The sequence below is a fragment of the Chanos chanos genome, chromosome 4, assembly GCF_902362185.1.
Source record: "Chanos chanos chromosome 4, fChaCha1.1, whole genome shotgun sequence".
Classification (NCBI taxonomy): Eukaryota; Metazoa; Chordata; class Actinopteri; order Gonorynchiformes; family Chanidae; genus Chanos; species Chanos chanos.
Window position 1 is genome coordinate 39,408,536 of NC_044498.1, and position 20,019 is coordinate 39,428,554.

Sequence of the window (20,019 nt, forward strand, 5' to 3'; positions counted from 1 at the left end):
AGAGCTGTATCCTAAGTCTGCGTTATTATGTAATCAAAAGGTTAGTGGCATGAAATTTCTCCGACCGTGACGACTCCAGGATAGTCCTTGAGCAGATGTAAGACATATCTGTACAATTTTGGAAAACTAGGAATGCTGTCGACTAAAGTTTGTGTCTTGAGTGCATATTACCTGCCTGAAGGTGTTGTGTTAAATTGTGTGGCGGTTTATCTTGGAACTGATTTTGCTGTGCTAGTAGTTGTGTAGACGCAGTGGTTGTTTCCAAAGGTTGTGCAGTGCTCTGTGTCGGCCTGGTCTCTAAAAGTAGGAAAGAGTCCAAATGTAAGCATAGCTGTGCCGCATCAGCCCATTAATTGGAGTGAGCCTGCCTCCGTCTTTAGAAAATTAATCTGTCACAGGGCACGTCATTTGCAGGCGTAGCTCGCGCTTATTGATGCTCTGAAGAGGAGGCACGGGATCAGTAACCGTCCTTCTGTCTTTCCCACCCCAGAGACGGACAAGTCGCCCAAAATGAGACAGCAAAAATATGAACGTAGTCACAGTCGTCAGCTGGGAGACAGAGCTGTAGGGTATTGTGTATCCATAGGTGTCACTTGTTTTAAGGCGTGGACTACTTGACTGTGGGTGTTCAATGTCCAGGAAAATAAAGGTTACTTTTCTTGCTGCAAGTCGGAAAAATACAGTGTAATGAGGATTTATGTACTTATTTAACATGAAATAAATCAATAATGTTAAGTTATTAACAAAACGTGTCATTCCTGTTGCTACAAAATATTCAGAGGAGTGGTCTACCCTTTTTTTCTGTGTATGTAAAAAACAGTACTTTAATATCATCTGATGTTTATGTTCCCTGAATTGGATTTAATTAAACCTGCCAATCATCTACTCAAGTTTCAGAATTAGATGAGGTCATCCTTTCCTCTAATACTTTATAAATGTTCAGGATGTACCTCGTTCCAGAATTGGATAGTCCCCCTGCCCCCAACCCCCCATCTTTCTAATAAAATTACAGTTCCAGGGACCATTTTTTTCTGCAAAAGACTACTGATTATGGATGGGGCCAGTGTCTGTGACACACGCATCAGTTAACACAAAGTGGCATCTCCTAATTATTTCTCTGGAGAATCTGGATGGTTTCCCAGTGATGCTTCATATCTGATAGAAGTGGCTGTTGTTTTGTGAAGGTGCTAAGTTTGCTACTCCTCTGAGAAGAACACTTGTGCTGCAGTGTGGAGAGTAACAGGTGATGATGTCTATTTAGAGGAATGAGGTCACTCTACAGATGAAACCTGCTCCAACAGTTTTCAGGCCCCATTCAGTCATCTCAAGATGATGTTCATGACCATTATTTCCAGAAGGTTCAGTTTACAAAATGCATACCTAAATTCCTCAGTAAATACATGCACAGCTCCACACTTTTTACTGACTCATGAGAAAAGGATTGTGTGTTATCTAGAGTATGCTCATGGCATAGCTTGCGTGTAACGAGGGTCGTTTTGATCGGTCGCCGTGGGTGTTTGACTAATTACAGTCAAACTAGCAAAAAAGGAACTTTTTTTAGGGGTGGATTCAAACTGAATGTCATTTAATGACTTGCTTTTGCTTCGATTGCCACTTCCTTTTGACAATGACATAATGTAATGCTGATATCACTATTCCTGCCATTCATTTCATGGCTAATGTGGAGCCAGTTGTGTTTAACCCATTAATGATGAGAAAGAGAGGGGACTCATGGCACTGGACCAAATTAGCTGCACTAAGTGCCCTTTTCCTAGACTGAATGGGCTACTCGGAGGTTTAGGTCACCTTGCATTGTGAGAAATTCATTGCATCCATGAAACGTTAAGTGGGTTCTCGGGCCCAAAAGGGAGGGAGCAGTGTTGGAGGTTTGCCAAGAGATAGTAAGTAGAACAGTGCGACAGAAACTAGTGCTGCTGCCCCATGGCTCAGTCTGACTATATATAGAGCCGAAAGTATTCAGCATCACCGCATCACCTCTGATCTCTGTTCTCTTTCTTCACTCCTGTTTGTTCAGGAGCAAGGTTGTTTTTGATATTTGCTGTCTTAGGGTAGTCCATACTGTGACTGTTTGTAGTCTCCTGTATGTTAAGTACGTACTCCTGGATAAAAAGGTAGCCTGTTTATCTTCTCATTTCTCTCAGTAGAAAGGTTCCTCCCATCCTATCAACATTCTTGGACTCTGTTACTCCTCTCTCAGGATGTGCAGTGTCTACTTACCTGATACATTGCTCAGTAGATAGTGAAAATGTGTTGATAACGTTCAGTGGTGGCTCTAGTTGTCCTTGTGATTGTGTGGCTGGTAATAGTAGAAGCAGGTGAGATGAATGGAGGATTGGTGAGAGTTTGATTTGTCGGAAAAACTGACTAGAAACAAAGAGTTCCAGACTGCTGTGATGATAAAATGTGCAGGATTTTGCTGAACTCCTGGAAAGGTGCTTGGCTAAGTCATGAATCTGTGTGTGTGTGTGTGTCTGTATGTGACTATGTGTGTGAGATTGTCTGTGTATCCTCTTTGATGATGAGATTCTTTCTGTTTCACAGCAGACTCACAATACCACCATTGTCCTCAGATGATTCAAGTTAAATTTTCAGATTAATTAATGAATTCCTCAATGTGTCTGTAACAGTGTCTTTTCTGGAATGATCTAAAAGCTCTTTATACAGAGGTGGATATACATTGTTCCATGACACAAGATATCAGTATGAACCTGAACCTGAAGTTTGTTGATGTCCAAAGAGATGAAGTAGCACTTGAGCAGATTCACAGTTTATGCAAAATGAAGAAAATATTCAGAGAGAGAGAGATGTCTGTTTAGATTTAGATGTCTATTATCTCTTTCTTTCTCTTTCTCTCTCGCTGTCTTTCTCTGTTAGGCAGAAAACTGGAGAGAATCTATCAGTTCAATACAAGTATGCCAAAGAAAATTCATTTGGTCCAGATGTGTGTATGTCAGTTTGTCTCTCACAGATATCAGTGAATGAAAGTTAGCTGTGAGAGGAATGGCCTTACCAACTCAGCCAAACCCTGCCTTTGTGAGAGTGTTGGCCATACAGACAACGTCCTGAGGGAGACTTGGAGGAAATGACTGATTAGTCTGCACTTAGGGAGGAGGTGAAGTTCTCAAACTCTGACAGCATCTGGAATGGCTTTGTTCACTTCTCTGAAAAGCACTGCATGTCCCTCTCTCACTCAGTTCACCCTTGCAGGGTGAACAGTGCTTGTTAAATGACCTTGACAGAGGTGAAGGTTAAGGTGATGGCAGTGATGTATTAGTTGTTTGCTAAGACTATGCTGTCTTAGTAAACACTTAGTAAGTACTTAATGGGATTATTGTATTCAGAGTTACACATTGTAGAACACTTAACTTTATACTAGTCATGTTTGAAATAAAAAAAATAAACACTTACTCTGGTTGTGTATACTAAACAAAAGGACGAAATGGTTGTGAACGCATTAACTGTTCACTGGAGTTTGTATGGATGCCTAGGGCTGCACTGAGCTCACTGTAGTGGTAGCACAGTGGGACTGGGAAAGGATGTTGTGGGCTTTTCCCTCATGTTTTTTGGTTCTCATTGTGTCTTATGAGGTCATGCAGAGACACATCCCTTCATACTCCCCTCCCAGTCAGAGCAAAATACCTCTGCCCTATGTGTTTGTGTTTGTGTTTGTGTTTGTGTGTGTGTGTGTGTGTGTGTGTTAACCATTAATAATAGGATTCTCCATTGTATTCTCTGGATGCATTAAACTTTGGTCAACGTTCTACTTCTGATGATGGAAACCATGTAATTAAACTGATCTCTTGACCAGTATAATAGTGCAGCTACATCTCATTGATACCATAAAAGCAATGACAATACAGACTCCCAGCAGCAGTATCACAAATGGCGTGGCACAGCGCTGTGTCTGTGTGGCTGTGTGTATTTTAAGCAGACTGTAGCTGTGTTGTAGCAGGGTCCTGTTCAGGGAATAGGATGTGCATTTGGGGGTATTAAGGGGCTTTACTCTGGAGTATCCTTTTCCCATAAATACACTGCCTAGCCACTGCATGCTGGGAAAGCAGTTGGGGTCACAGAAAAGGCCCTGGGAGTGTGTCCTTGAGCATACGAAGCAGTCAAACACACATAAGCCAAACTTGGAAAATCTTGCATACTTACATCTCTTTTGCCCCCATATGGCCACTTATCAGAGTGTTTCACTTGTAGAAAGTCCCGGATTAGAGTGCAAACCCCCGCAGACTAAGGGTTTCTTAAGGCCATGGGTTTCCTCTCCACTTCCTAGAGAGTGCAGTAAACCTCTCTGATAAGACAGTTCTGCTATGTTCACCTCAGCTGTCTTTTAGCTCTTCTGCCTCACAAAGAAGTATACCCACTCACAATACAAACTAACGACTACAGAGAAATAATCATAAATTTCATCATATACAAGATGATAAACAAGTTGAATTGCCTTTGAATTTCTGTTTTGGCTCTGGCTGGTATGCTTAGAAAGGAAGATGACCTTCTGTCTCACCTCACAAGACCAGTGTGAAGATTCCATAACTCATTTTGTGTTGATTCCATTTTTTTTTTTTCAGTCTTGCAGCAGTGCATACAACAAAGCTGGTATGCTGCTTGGTGTAACTGATTCCAAAAAGATGTTGGTGTGGTGAGGTTGAGTCTTATCCAGATTGTTAAATCTCATCATTGTGTTATGGCCCAGTAGATGTTGTCTCCCACCCTTGATCTGCTCTGGGCTCAGGATCTGCGGTGTCCTGTTCTGAACATCCTGTACTTTCAGCCCAGTTGATGTCTGAGGTGGAACTTCAAAGAGCTGGGAGAATCAGACACGTTCTCTGATGAATTTAGAGATCTGTTTGAACTTCTGAGACTTGGACTGCACATGATGGGTCAAAGTCAGGTCAGACAAGGCAGAGTAACTAATTTTATAAAGTCCTAACAGAAGACCTGTGCTCAGTAACACAATAAATGAATTGCGTCCAATCCAACTCCGCTACATAAAAGAGACAGAGGAAAGTTCGCATTGTATTTAGGGTGACGTCTGACGACATTCCGTAAGCTACTGTTTACTCACAATGGACTCTTTAAGCCCATGGGAAACTTTGCCAAGGAGCTTTGTCTTACAGTGTCTGGGGTTATCCTGCCATTACCGCAAGTTCCATGAACTTGCCGACACTAGTCAACTGGAATTAGCATGCTCTTCCTCTTCTTACCTACCTTTCTGTATCCTAGCTTCAAAGCAATATTCTCAGAATGGTGAAGATAATGAGATTACTCTCTGTGGATGTGTTTTCCCTTCATGTGTTGTGTTAAGCACATCAGCTGAAGGATGATGATGTGTGTGTTAAAGTGAGTTTACTCTGTGTTTAGAGTGTAAGCACCTTTACACTATCGTTGATTATGTGTTGCACTGGGCAAGTGAAAAAAAAAAAGATTTGATGTTGTTGACACCTTAATCCAAATCCATTCAGCAGACCTGTTGCATCTCAGCCAAGAGAAAGAGTTGTATTACTCTAACAGAGCAGCTCCTGCTTTTCCTGGTGCTATTAGATTCTCTCTCCCGGTGACCTTGCATGGGAATTTTGTACCTGGGTTGTTTAACAGAGGACTTGAGTTGTGTTACTGAACCGGAGGTATTTTAGTTGTTTTTTTTTTTTTTGTTTTTTTTTTGTCATATCATTGTGTCTTGCATTTTTCTGTTTCTCTGTGAAGATCTGAATGAACAGACAGAGTATATATAGCCTTATTATGTATCACAGCTGTAACTCACAGAGGCATTTCTTGGATACACAGACTTCTGTTGTAAAAATACCTAAAACCCTGAAGCACTGTCCCATTTTTAATTTGTAGTGGGTTTTTTTTCTGTAACCTAATTTATCATTGTAAAATAGCCAACTGGTTATTCAATGTGATGAGGGACTGATGCCAGCAGATAGGTGATAACTTTTAATGCTTGTTTAAAAAAAAAGGTCCTTGAAATCCTCCTTTTGTTCTGTGGAGTAAAGTGTGAATTGATGGCATGCCTAGCATGGCACTGAAGTAGACAACATTCAGTGAGAATGATATAATGGTGGTGCATGATGGTCTGTTACAGTTTAATTCTACTAATGTGTTGCAGTTGTTAAGTAGACATCAGCTAATAAGAGGTGGGTTTATTAGTAATAGCTCTGATGTTTCATTCATTGTCAGTCTGACAGTGAACAGGCCTCAGGGATATGTCAGCAGGAATGTTATAGCCCTTGTCTAGTTGTTTGTGTGTCCTTCTCTGTCCTCCTGCTGTCTAAAAGTGTATCCCCCACTCTGCAGCTGTCACCCTGTGCGATGGCTGTGAACATTAGCGACTAAACGACTTCGTGTCTCAGTACCACACAGCATCGAGTGATGTCATGATTAAACTTTCCTGCTAATATCACAGGGGCTCCGAATTCAGCACGGGCTATCGAGGGCTTCAGGATCTCTCACCCCTCCCTCATTTACCTCACCCCTCCCTCTCTCAACATTCCCCTTTCTGTAGGTCTGCTTGTCAGAGAGTGTGAGAGACAGTAAAAAGGAGAAGATGTTTAGGATGTGGAGGAGTAAGTGTGTGAAACTTTGACAGCAGCAGCATTTGCTGCATTGCATAAGTGCAGGAAATCAGTGTGGGAGTAAGACATTAGTCTTCGCAATAGGCTTGGATAGAAGGGGTAGGGGTGTAATGGTATCCAGACCTTAGAGGAGTATTGTAGAAGAGCAGGCTTCTTCTGAATATTGTCCAGGCTCTCTTGCTGACGCCAGATCAGCATTGTTTATACACTGTGTATACAGTTATACACATTGTGCAGTTATTTTAACCGCTGATATAGAAAGTGTTTTGCTTGGGAAGATATCAAGTGTTTTTGACAGAATGATAGGCTGTCCCCAAGAACTTAATTTCAACTAGTGGAGGTTTAAGCGGAAAGCACTTAAAAGCAAAAGACAACCCTCTTCAGATTCAGTGGATTGTCTCATTATTTGTAAATGTTGTGCAATGAGACTGCATAAAGAGGTTCATGGCTATGTAGAGGTCTTGGTATTTCTTATGATTAGGCTATATGTAATTTCTCAGGATGTTAGTTTTATGTGTCACTGTTAGTCATCTCCACAGATGGACTGTATGGAGACTGGGGACACAGATGACTGTACAAGGTTTTAGCTTCAGCTGATAGGTAAAATATATTATATAACCAGCACTTAGTCATCTCCAGCTGCCGCAAAAACAGGTCTGCCAAAAAAAAAACAAAAAAAAACAATGAGTGAATGCGTTCATTAACTAAAATGACAAAGTGCATAAACTTTCGGCCACATCTGGACATTTCTATGTTGGAGAGAGTAAGAAAGTGCTACAGACAAATCAAGTATGATCTGGTTCAAGGTCTACATCATCATAGTATGTCACAAAATACCAAGATGGGGCTACCAGACATAAACACACCGTGTCATAGATTCCTCTAGTCTTCGTTCGATAAGCAGTGGGCTGCAGTTTATTGGGGGAAAAATGAGGGGATTTTAAGAGTGACTTTTTGCCATATGGTTTCTGCGGAACCGAACATTAAGCTGATGCAATAGTGTGTCATCTCCATCCGTGTGAACAAAGCTCGCTGTGTCCCAGTGCCTGGAGGGGGAGGGGCTGGGAGGTCAGAGGAGGGTTTTCCTCTCTACGCCGTCATACAAACTAGCACTAGCCAAGGCGCGCAGATAACACACATTTCCATTTCAAACCTTCATTTCCATTTTTAGCTCTAAATACATATCCAACATGTGTTGTACAGATAAATTAAACAGATAGAAAACAGTTCTGCTGGTTATGGCCTGATACTGGATGAGTAGGAAGTGCAGCTAGAACTGCTGATTTGACTCTGTAAATATAAAGTACATATCAGGGCAAATTGCTGGTAACGGTCAGCTGCGTAGGCATGTGCATTTGCCCTGTTTAACCTTCTTTTTTTTATTATTAACAATCGCCACCAGAGGGATGTGGCCAAACCCGCTGCTACAGAAACAGTCCTGGGCGTGGCCAGGCTCGTCTCTGTGGAAACCTATGTATACGCATGTGCGTGGTTAGGTTAGGACTCTCGGAAAGGAGGGGGTGGTACTGTTTGGGCAACATTCTTATGATTTCTCACGAGGAGGTTTAAAGCAGCCCCCCCCCCAATGTAAAATTCCCATTACTGCCTCAACCAGCAGGACAATTATGACTGATTAGGTGGTGACATGTAGTCCTTCATGTTTGGCCCCAGCAGTCCCCCCAGGGGCTTTCAACTCTGCCGCCTGACATGTACCGAAATTCACTATAATCCTCTACAGGTTTCCTATTGGCCGTTACTTTGTGGTCCCAAGATGAGGGGAAAACAGTGGCTTTTTTTTTTTTTTTTCAAGAAATCAAGTGAAATTTCTCCATTTCTCTGAGGCACACAATCTACTAGAGTGCAGAACCTCCCACTCTCCATATGCTCTTTTTCTCCTCTTCCCTCCTCTCGCTCTTCTCTCTCGCTCCCTGTTAGCACGCTATCCCTCTTTCTCTCTCTCTCTCTCTCCTGTTAGATAGCTGACAGACTGAAGAAGACGATATATTACGTACATGTGACATCAAAGAAATATGACATCACAGGGGTGTGTCATCATGGACAGGGCTTCCTGAGGAGAGAGATACTTTTGTATTTCCTATGCCTCTCAGGATTCTTGCAGACTGTTCACAATGCGTGACTGTTGTCAGGCACTTGACGCCAGCTCCATTGCAGACACTGAATGAGAATAATCGGAGAATAATCACCGTTGAGACGCACGGGCCAGTCTAGAGACACTGGCCGAGACAAATGCCTTCCCAGAATTCCTCAGCACAGATGGTGGAATAGAAAAGTGCTCTGTGGTAGTTCTTCAGTCATTCACAATGTTAGTTTTGCTGATGGATGATAAGCTGTTGTTTGAGTTATGTGTCTGTGTGTTTGCATTGAATTGGTTGTGGATGTTATGCATTTGCGAAACTCCTGGATCATTCACCATGACCGTCATGTGATAAGAGGCGTTTCAGGCAGTGAGCAAATGGAGGTATCTTCCAGTGCAGTGGAATGTGATTATCTAAGCCCAATAAAGAGTTTAGAAGGTCTTTACAGATGTTTCCCAAGTCACACCATAGGCATAAGACTGTTCATACGGCTTAGTCAAGTGTCCTCCCGTTTTTCCTTTGTTCTGTGTTATCTGTACTTTATACGTGGATGGGGCTGAATGGACCGTATGAATTATTTTTTGAGGTTGGCTAACTCTCATGGATGTGTGAGTGACGTCATTTGATGGTTATATATTTATAACCAGTATGACTGTTGTTTGTGTGTTTTAACAGTTTAACAGACTCAGTGTTGTATCCTCAGACACATGCCAGTTCATTTTAGACTTTATTAAAGAATACATAGCAAGAGCTTAACTCATTATCCTTCACATTCTTGGACATAATAAAATAACCAGACAGGAATGTTAGACTCACTTCAAGAAAAACAAAAGAGTCTTGTGACTGACTGGAAAATACTAAGTAGATTTCGCTCAGTATGTTTTTTCACCCTTTCCACTAGAGGGAGCTCTTTGTTTTCACTGCAACTTCCCAACTTAGCCTCTTGCCATTCCCTCAGTGTTTTGGTGATATTTTTCAGGGTATTCTGGCCTCTTCTACTTTGCATTGCCCCCCCCCCTTAGATTTAAAGAAAGGAAAAATCTTGAAAAGCAAGATTGCGTTTCCACTGTTTTCCATCTCTGTGTGAAAGCTGATGAATAGGTTATGCCCTGGTGCTGATTATACCCTTTGTGATGGTGGTCCGTCTTCCAAAAGATATGTTGAAAGAAGGGTTTGTGTTGTTTGGACTTTCCCAAAAATGATTTGTTTTTAAGTAGAGACTGTGTCCAATCTGTGCCCATAATTCGGAGTGAATTAAGCAATGTCATGCTACTTAGCCAAATGTAACAGAGAGCCAGTCATACCACACAGCGACAAAGTTGCTCGCATCTTAGAGAATGTCGAACATGTAGCCAGGGTGCCAGCAGCAGTTGCTCTTTATTGTAAGGCCTAATTGTTTGCTCATTTTTGGACTGCGTTTTGCGTAGACTGAGAAGCATGTCGTTTGGAAAGTAACTCTGCCTTACCCAATCATGGAATTTTGTTTCGTGTGAAAAGCTTGGTTGATATGCTGCTGCTGTTTGATATTCAGAGACTTGTGAGGGTGTTTCTGTAATACATGGGTCTGGGAGGACCACCTTTGTCTGCCCATTTACACATCAGGCACCTGTGTGTCAGACTCAGCACCATGTTATGGTATATGTGTTTGGTATGCATGTTTTGTGAGGCCAACTTATCTGAATACTCAAAAGCATTACAAGGTGCTCTCACCACTAGACTGATTTATGTGCGTGTATTAGAAATTGTTTGTGTGAAAATATGCAGATATGTGTTATTAGTGTGTGGGGGGAAAAAAAGTGTTTGGTTTTTTTAATGACACACTGTTTCAATTATTCAGAAAATGTTTGTTAATTTGTTGATTTGAGTAAATATTTGAAATCCCATAGGAAATAAGAGTGAGTGAGAGTAGAACTGTGCTCTCACAAAGTTCGAATGTCAAAGCAGACGTCTGAATGATTCTGCCAGATGTGTCCTTCTGGGACCTGAGTAATGTGTGTTGTTATGGGAGAGAACAGGTTCTGTGGTTTGGAAACATTATCCTGCGTCTGGTTTTTAGAAAGCAACAGTACTACTGCACCTCCAATCTGTTTCAAATGCTAAGGATTATGCAAAGAAGGCAGAGTTGAAAGCTATCAAAACTCCCCTTTCTCTTAAGAAAAGCAAATATTCTGTGGAAAAATTCAGCTCACCAAATAGTTCTGTTTGCATCAGGAAAAAAACATCCAGTTCAAGGCTGAATAGGATTATTTATTGAATTTTGTGTCTGTGTCTGTGTGTGCGTGTGTGTATTTATGTCTAAAGAATCTTTCCATGATGTCGAGTTATGAAGGTTTCAGTGATGGGAAATGAAAGAGTGTGTGCTTTTGCCATTGGTGTGTGCATTGAGAGATTACTGTACTCAGAGCATAAAAGATCCCGGGTGCTCTGTATCCTTGGAGATGCTTAGTGTAGGTCCAAAAACGCCCCCCTATTCAAATCCAGCTCTCTGGACTGTATATGTAGGAGAGTGACAGTGACAGAGCTGCTGTGGAAAAAGGAGTGAATCTGTGCACACACTGAGTGAGACATCAGCATGCATACATTTTCTCACCCAACATGTGAAGTGCCCCGCCTGTCTTTGGCAGTTGGTAAAAAAACAAAGAACCTATGTGCACTAAATTTGATCTGAACATGACCATATGTCATGTGGTAGAAAAACAACTTGAATTTGTAATGGACATGTCTAAGATCAGAGCTCAATACATGTGTGACTGAAGTATTTTCACTCTACCCTGGATGTAATAGGACTCAACCTCATATATGATAAACAAATGTCTCCCTCAAGAGATGTGTTTTTGGAATGAAAAAATTGAACGTTTTTCTGTATTTGGTGACTGTTGATGACAGTCAGGCTTCGGAGTACTGATGGATGAACCACAAACAAGATCAGGTGTGAGATAAGCAACAGTCATGGTCAGATTATATACGCTAAAAAACAGAAACACCGACTGATTTTAATACTGGTCCTCAGACTCTTCTCTTCTCTTCTCTTCTCTTCTCTTCTCTTCTCTTCTCTTCTCTTCTCTTCTCTTGCATTGCCTAGACTGATTTAATGGGCTGTATCTCACAGCACACTTGGAGAAAATAGCTTTGGAGATTACTGTAATACTGTACATGTCAGGAGAAGGAGAGGTGATTTAACCAGAAACTAGTCAGCATAGAGCTTGGCTCAGCTTTGGCTAAGGGACAAGTTTTTTTGCTGCATCAGTATATAGCATTTCTGTCAGCTAATCCAGTCTTTTTTTCCAGAATGACTAGAATGTTTAGATCAAAACTTGTCAGAGATTAATTGTTAGTAGCAGTGGTTAGTAGTTCAGTTCGTAGAATCAAATGTTGGATGTGGTTTGGCTAAAACAGGACTTAATCTCCTTTTATCCCCATAGTTTTCATTTTTTTCTCTCTTTCTTCCTCTTTTTCCTCTCTTCCTCTTCGTCACTATGCTGCTGATGCAAAGAGCTCGCCCTCCGCCACTGCACAAGCTAAAAATATCCCATCCCCTCTTTCTCTCCTGCTCCTTTTCTCTTCCTTTCTCCTCCCTCCCTCTTTTTTTTCTCTCTTTCTCTGTGCAGCTGCTAAAAGCAGAGGACATGTGTCCTGCTTTACCCCTTGCTACCTTGCTGTCACATCAGTGAGGATGAAGCTGTCTGAGGGTTTGTCCATCTTGACATGTTTTGTTTCCCAGAGCAGTGTGGCTCCAAACACAGACACTCACAGCTCTGGACAGCCAGGGCCCCGGAGCTGTCATTTAATTATTCGATAATGAACATCTATACCAATCATTTTTCCCTCCACTCCTGGATACAGTCTCTCTCTCTCTCTCTCTCTCTCTCTCACTCTCTCTCTCTCACTCTCTCTCTTGTTATCAAACTGTGATCTGTCTGTCATGTCCAGTTTCCTTCTAACTTGACAATGTGTACCACACACACATCGCCATCCTTCATTGTTTGCTGTGCTCTTTCGTCCAGCACTGTGTTTTCACAGATCATTTAACTGAGCAATTTTGCACTTTACTCAGCTGTTTGCTATACCATTTTGTGCCGTTTGCCTCTCTCCGGGCGGGTTCAGCAAAGCTAAAGACTTTCATTTTGCTGTCTTCTTTGTGTAGGCTGCTCGTCTCTGTGATGCTGTGAGACATTCTCAGACTCTCACAAGCATGGTTGCTGCATCTCGTCCGCATGGGCAAACGCGACCTGGAAGCACGGCCCTGGCGGTGGCATATTTTTAACCCAGCAACACGAGAGATGGTTTTAGGTTTTTTCATAAGGCGCAGTGTGTGGGCAGGTCTTTATCCCGGTATCACGCAGAGAGGAACCGTACTGGCTGCGTACCCCGCTCGCATGAGTGTATCTGCGTCAGTGAGATTGCACGGGGGCTGTTTTCTCAGGAGCGGGTGAGACATCTCAGCCGTCCGGACGCTGCTAAGGAGCGGTGAGGCCTTGAAGAACGAGGCTTTTTCTGTGTGAACAGATTACTGTAGATAAAGGTTCGCGTGATATATATATATTTTTTTTTTACGCGTTTGATTTTTTTTTTGTTTTTTTCTCTGAATGTTTTAGTACGTGTTTGTGTTAACGTTGTTGTCTGCCCCTCAGACAATACAGAGCAGAATTGCTGCATAGTCACTGTGCTGACTGCGGGCATGGTTGCCTGGGAAGCATGTGCTGAGCTCATCATGCACAGTCTCGCTTGCTCTATCAAAAAATGTGCCATGCAGATGCCAGGACACTGCTCTGGATCCGACGGTGCCGCAGAACAAACAAACGTGAAGTGCATCTGCAAATAGTTCAAATGGTTGGAGAATTATACTTGGAATTCATTCATTTTTTTTTTTTTTTGTTTGTTTGTTTTTTTTTTTTGTTAATTCAGCGGCGAGCAGCTTTGAACAGGGCATTGGTTGTATGTATACAAGGTGTTTAATTGAAGAGTTTGTATAAACTGCATCTTTATGTCTCCTCTTACATACATATAGAGCTAAAGCTCAGTCAGTGTCTTGTGAAGGTATATGAAACATACACACGCATAGAGACAGAGAGAGAGAGCAAGAGAGAGAGAGAGAGTGTTACTCTTTCTTGCCAATAGATGACAGAGAGAGAGAGAGAGAGAGCAAGAGAGAGAGAGTGTTACTCTTTCTCGCCAATAGATGACACAGAGAGAGAGAGAGAGAGCGAGTGTTACTCTTTCTTGCCAATAGATGGTGCTCTGAGAGGGCTGGATGTGTTATATGTAGCAGAAAGAAAATAAATACAACCTTAGAGATGTAGCTTTAAGTATTGCCAGACTGTTTCTGAGTGAAGACAATAGTCTTTACGGTACATTACGACACAGCAGTCTTTACGGTACATTACGATACAGCAGTCTTTACAATATATTACGATACAGCAGTCTTAAGTACATTAACTTGGTGAAAATGTAACAGCAAAAACCCAGTGAGTTGGTTTATCTAGTTAACACAGATTGTCTGTCTGTCTCTTACTGTGACAAAGAATCAATCAAAGTTATAACATTTTCAAATAATAAGGAGATATAATTTGATAATTACTAAACACCTCTCTCCACTGGACCTCACCTGGACCTTAGTAAGACAGAGTAGAGGGTACATGAGGTGAGATGTACAGGGATGAGCTGATTATGAGTACTATTAATTATGATTATTAATGCGTGTCCTAAGTTTATAATGACTTAATATTTATATATGAAAAATAAATTAAAAAATAAATCACGTTAAATAATTTGTCTTTATTGTTCTCTACTTTTCCATTCTCTGGTCTTGGAAAAACAGCTAAACTTGAATTGCAGTAGCGTTGTCTTAATGTGTGTCGCCTGATGTTCTGTTGTGTTCTGTTCTGCTCAGGGCTTCATGAGAAAAAGCTGATGACCAGTTGAAGGCACTGAAAAGTCAAAGATGACGTCAGTCGCTGCCGAATACGACCACATGGAGATCCAACAACAGTACAGCAGCGACGTTAACAATCGCTGGGATGCTGACGAATGGGACAACGAAAACAGCTCTGCTCGACTGTTTGAGCGGTCCCGCATTAAAGCTCTCGCAGGTAAAAAAAACCCCCCCCCCAAAAAAAACTTCAAAAAACAGACAGACCCAGTGCTGTATCTTGGGGTACCCATTTTTACTGTGGACAGCTGGTAAATAAATGTTACATTTTGATAGAAGTATCAGGTTTTTTTCTGTTGCATTAGATATTTACTGCTTTGCCGGTTTGTCTCAGCTGTTGGTAAAAGTAGGTAGATGAGGGCACACAAGGCTGTCAGTGCCTGGGTATGAAGTGTGGGCTTATCAGTCACACTGGGGGGGGGGGCTCAGTCAGACTCATTTTTAAAGCTACGTAATACAGTTGCATAATTAAAGAGCGCTTAACTCTCGACAAATTATTTCTCCCCCTGGCAGAACTCAGCAGTAGCTGCTCTTGTTTTCAAAAGATGTTGCTCATGAAGTCGGTATTAATCTGTATTGGATTATACTGAAATGAAATCTTTTCTTTTTATGATCTAGATAACAAAGACCATCTCTGTGATGTCTGTTAAAATATTACGCTCATACAGTCATAGTGCAACCATCTGGGCCCCCACCCCACCACAAAGCCCCAGAGCTCTCTCTACGAGAAGAGAAATATGAGTGGTAGATTATTAAGGGAGAGGCATCCAGTTTGAGTCATTTACCTACTATAGGGTATTCTGGCTATGAGTCAAGTGCCTGAATACCTAGAAAATGTTGAAGTTTCTTTGGGATACAGAGGTTCCTTTCTGTATTTCAGTGATGTTCATGGAAGCAGCTTTGTATGCTAAGATCAAAAAATACACAAGTTAAGATTCTTACATTTCTCTGTAGGCCGTTACCCTGAAGTGCGCTGTATTTTATGTTGTCTAGAGGAAAGTACAAGGCCTTTTTTATTTACGCTGTGTGTGAGGTACCTGCTCAATAATCGTCCAACCACGTATCATTTGTGTAGTGTGAGAATTGGGACCTGCTGGTTAGTAGGCCAAAATTCTCCAATTCCACATAGGAACCTAAATAATTCACCTCCTGCTTAAATATGCAGGAGTTAGTGGGTTTGTCTGACGTTCCTCTGCCTTATTCAAGATACAGCCTTTCACTACCATATGGTACTTTAATGCATTGTCTGTGAGCATTAAATTTGCCATAGCCTTTCCGTTGGTCTGCTTCTCTCTAGGTATTTCTCACAGACTTTAATCTAAGACCTCTCTACCATTTCTCTCTCTCTCTCTCTCTCTCTCTCTCTCTCTCTCTCTCTCTTTCTTTCTTTCTTTCCCTGTCTTTCTCCCCCCACTTCTGTCTCTTGTTACCTCAGCATTTGTTGGCCATATGTGAGTTTAGCATTGCAGTGGTGATGGCATTTTGCTCCTTTGCCATCATGAGTGTGAAATGACTACACTGACATCACTCACAACATTCCTGTTTCTTTTTTCCTCCGTCACATTCATCGTCACTTCAGACCTGAGTCATCTTGACTTCTCATTGTCAGCACTTACTGACACAGTCCCCATGAGAAACCTGAATTAGATAAGTGGTTCCATGTTTTCAACTGCTTACACTTTAACACTTTCACTGTGCTTTCTAAGACTCTTCATGTGGTTCATGATAAGGACAGTTTTCCAGTTGTTTTTTTTTTAGTTTGTTTTATTTTTATAAAAATTAAAAGTATGTCTAACATGTATGGATATTTATTTATTTAGAAACCACTTTTCAGCCCAACGTGTCTGGACGATACAGATACTGATGCAGATTAATGTGGTGGGAATTTACTTTTAAACAGAATCTTGTAATGTCTCTATGATGGATGTGAATGAGTTTTTTGTCTGTCTGTTTATGTACATGCACAGTCATGCATGCAGTTCATGTTTATTTTCATTTATACCTCAGGAGTACAAATGTGGTGTGCCATTAAAAAGAAAGAAAGAAAAATACTTTTACTGACTCTCACAACACAATAACATTTAAACATTTAGTATACAACAAAATGACTTTAATATCTGCACAACCCATAAGAGAAATACTGTATGATGCAGTGTACACAATACAGTAAACCAACTGAGTTCAGTGCTCATGTGTTTGCATGCATAGTGCATATCTGGGTTTGTGCATGTGCATAGCAGTGCACTTTGGGCTTTGAGTAATGCCGTATGTGTTGAGGTTTGCGTGGTGTCTTGAGGTTGAATTGACTTATTGAGTCCTTGGCAGTATTTCAGTGTAGTTTCTGGTAAGGACTTGACTATTCATCCCAAAGGGGAGTGAGTTCAGGAGTAGCCACCCCTGAGATCCGTCCCCACGTACGGAGACCCTGGGACGTTATTGACACATTCTGCAAGGCCGGCCGAAGGCATTTGAATAATTAAAACCAGCCTCACCTCTCAAAGAGGCTTTATTCTCCACACGATCGACCTGCTGTTGCCCCCAAACATTCCCAGCATTCTTTCATTTGGCTATTAATAAACAAATCCATACAGGCGGTCGCGGCCTCTGTGCCTGTGTGATTTTCGAATGTTATAAAAACAGTCACTTTTTCCTCATTCTGATCGCCCGTCTGTCCTGTCGATTGTCAGAACTCCAAAGAATTTCATTGCGTCCAAAAGGGTGGAGGCAGGTTTGCGTGAAATTTACCACAATGGCTTAACAAGTTTGGGGCCTACTCTCATCCTTCCCGGCAGACTGAGGGCAAATTGGATGATGACACAGCCTAATGCCTTTAGACCTCAGTGGCCTGAATGAACGCTGACACAAACAGTATGATTGTCTTTGTGTAGTTTGTGGAGCACTTGGAGCAGACTCATACATATAACCAGCTTTGTTGTATTGCTAGTGTAGCGGCCAAGTCTTTTTTCTGCAGAGTCCGGTTTTTGCATTACTGTTTTTAAACTGAATAAAGAATAATAGGTTAACATGCTTATTGTGTGGTGGTATTAGTACGTTTTCATCTTTTTGAGGGTTTCTGGATGGATTACTGGAATTGTGTGTCAGTGTTACTGGAACTTAAAAGTCTACAAAATAAAAAAAACCACAGTTATGTTTGAGATATCTTAGTGATCCCAGATTTTAATTACTTTATAAATAGTCTTTCAGACAATATTATTTTAAATATAACTCTTACGGGAAACTTGCAATATTGCTAAGGCTTTGTTACGTTCCTTTTTTCACTGAGGAAGCTCTAAAGCCGCGGTATAGTTCCTGTTGATTTTAAGCAGAGTTGATTCATGACTCTGTAGAATGAAGCATACCATACACACATGCTGATAATTGATACTATAATTATTCATGTTCCATGACTATCTTGACTGAAACCATATGGATTCTGCTTTCCTCTCCTTTTCTTCTTCCATAGAAAGCAAAAAAAAAAAAAAAGAGTGAAGGAGGGGAGAAGCCAAATGACGACAAACAGGCAAGATTGTTACGAATCAACCTTCTGAGCCTATATAGATTACCTAACACTGGTGGTTATGAAATTTCACAGCCCAAAAACACTGGCATTTTAACAGTATCGATGATGTGGTGATCGCACTAAAATAGTGACATTCTTGATGACATAGGATTATGGTTTAGGCTCAGGTCAGATCAAAGATAATAACGCTGGATAAGTATAACACTCATTACATTTCATGTACACAAAGTTATTACACAGGAATAAGACTAATGTCAACAATTACCAGCGTACAGACTGTAATAGTCGTTTTTCCCATTTAAACCGTGACAGGCTTAAAATTGAACTATTCTCACTGTCGATAATAGCACCAGGCAAGGAACTTACTTAAAACACACACCACTGTTTATATACGTCCCAGTGTAAATATATAGGCTGGAATAATGGTGGTACAATGGGGAATACACATTTTCTATGAAAGGAAAAGTCTTTCATCTCAGGAAGTCCTTCATGCATTTCAAGTCTGTGAAGAACTGCCTACATCTGAAATAAGGAGAACTGTAAAATAAACCCCCCATCTGAATATTAAAGTCTTTTCTCCAAGGAGACCCTGTGGGTTAATATGGCTACGCAGCATCTAACATGTGGACCTCAGTGTGCTATTTCTTTCTGTTTAATCACGATACTCTATGTGAATGTGTTGCTCCAGGTCCAATGCTGTTGTTTTTTTCCCCCTCGTGTTTCAGAAAGTGTTCAGAATATGTTTTTGTCGGTTGAAACTCTTGAGCATGTTCTTGAAAAGGATCCAAGGAAGTTATGTTGTTGAACATGTCTTAGATTCCCCTGCCATCATACCTGTCTCTGGGGATAAGAATGGTATCACATACCCATAGAATACCTTCAAATGTTTGGCTTTGAGGAAGTCAGATTAAACTGGCTCAGACCTCAGAAGACACAGAGAGACAAGCCAAAAGAAGCAACAGAAAATGAAATGAAGAAATTAGAAAAAGAAACACCTAAAGAAAGATTGGAGTTCAGCTAATGGGGAGAGCATTTTAAGAATAGATAGGGAAGAGGATACAGTCTAGTGGGCTCAGGGTTTCACTGACTGAGGTAATCTGAGTACAGTGTGTCATATTGATCTCTCTCTCTCTCTCTCTCTCTCTCTCTCTGTGAGATCCTAGCTAATTCTGTCTGCTTTGTTAGACCCACTCAAAAGCTAAGACATTCTGTACACCCCACACAGTCTTGTCAAGCACTGAAAAATTGGGGTGAATTCATTCACAGCGAATTCAAACCGAAGGTTTTGCGCACAGGGGGGTCAGGGGGGTTCTCCGTCAGGAAGGAAGTCTCTTTTAATCAACACTCAATCCACAGCTGCTGTGAAATGTCAGAAAAATTATAGCTTTGTTCGCAGCAGAATTTGCAACTGTGTTTAACAGTAAGGGACATCCCCCACACGCTGCTCTTAGTTGGTACTGTCCACCACCTCCTTCTCCCTCTTTATGGTAATGAGATTTTGACATCACCACTCAATACACAGCCTCTGACTGGCTGTAGGGTGAATTCCACGCTGTTGGCTCCTCCCCTCCTCCGGAGGTTTGTGAAAGGTGTGCTCTGTTTGTGTAGTGCTGCTTTCAGTGCATAGAGACAGAGTGCATAGTTTTCTCTCTCTTTCTCCTTCATTCTCACTTTCACTCAGAACATCAGATCTGTGGGTGAATGAATGCTGGTGTGAGAAATGGGAGGGGTCTTTTTTTGAATAGAGGGAGAGCAGCAGAGAGAGAACAGGAGGAGGGAAAGATGCATGCTGCTGGGCTGTGATAGAGCTTCTGCAGCCTGATCTGGAATTGGAGCTACAGCTCTCTCCAAACTGGACATTCCCCAGTACTG

The 20,019-nt window shown here is 41.4% G+C and overlaps 1 protein-coding gene across 2 annotated transcripts in view; it reads left to right on the forward strand.

Annotated features, from left to right (window-relative positions):
• The window catches only part of LOC115809017 (spectrin beta chain, non-erythrocytic 1-like), a 55,414-nt gene that overhangs the window by 612 nt on the left and 34,783 nt on the right, over positions 1-20,019 (forward strand). For both annotated transcript variants that reach the window (XM_030770460.1, XM_030770461.1), the window contains exon 2: positions 14,589-14,787. In XM_030770460.1, coding sequence (XP_030626320.1) covers positions 14,640-14,787 — 148 coding nt within the window. In that variant the 5' untranslated portion in view covers positions 14,589-14,639. The remainder of the gene's footprint in view (positions 1-14,588; positions 14,788-20,019) is intronic.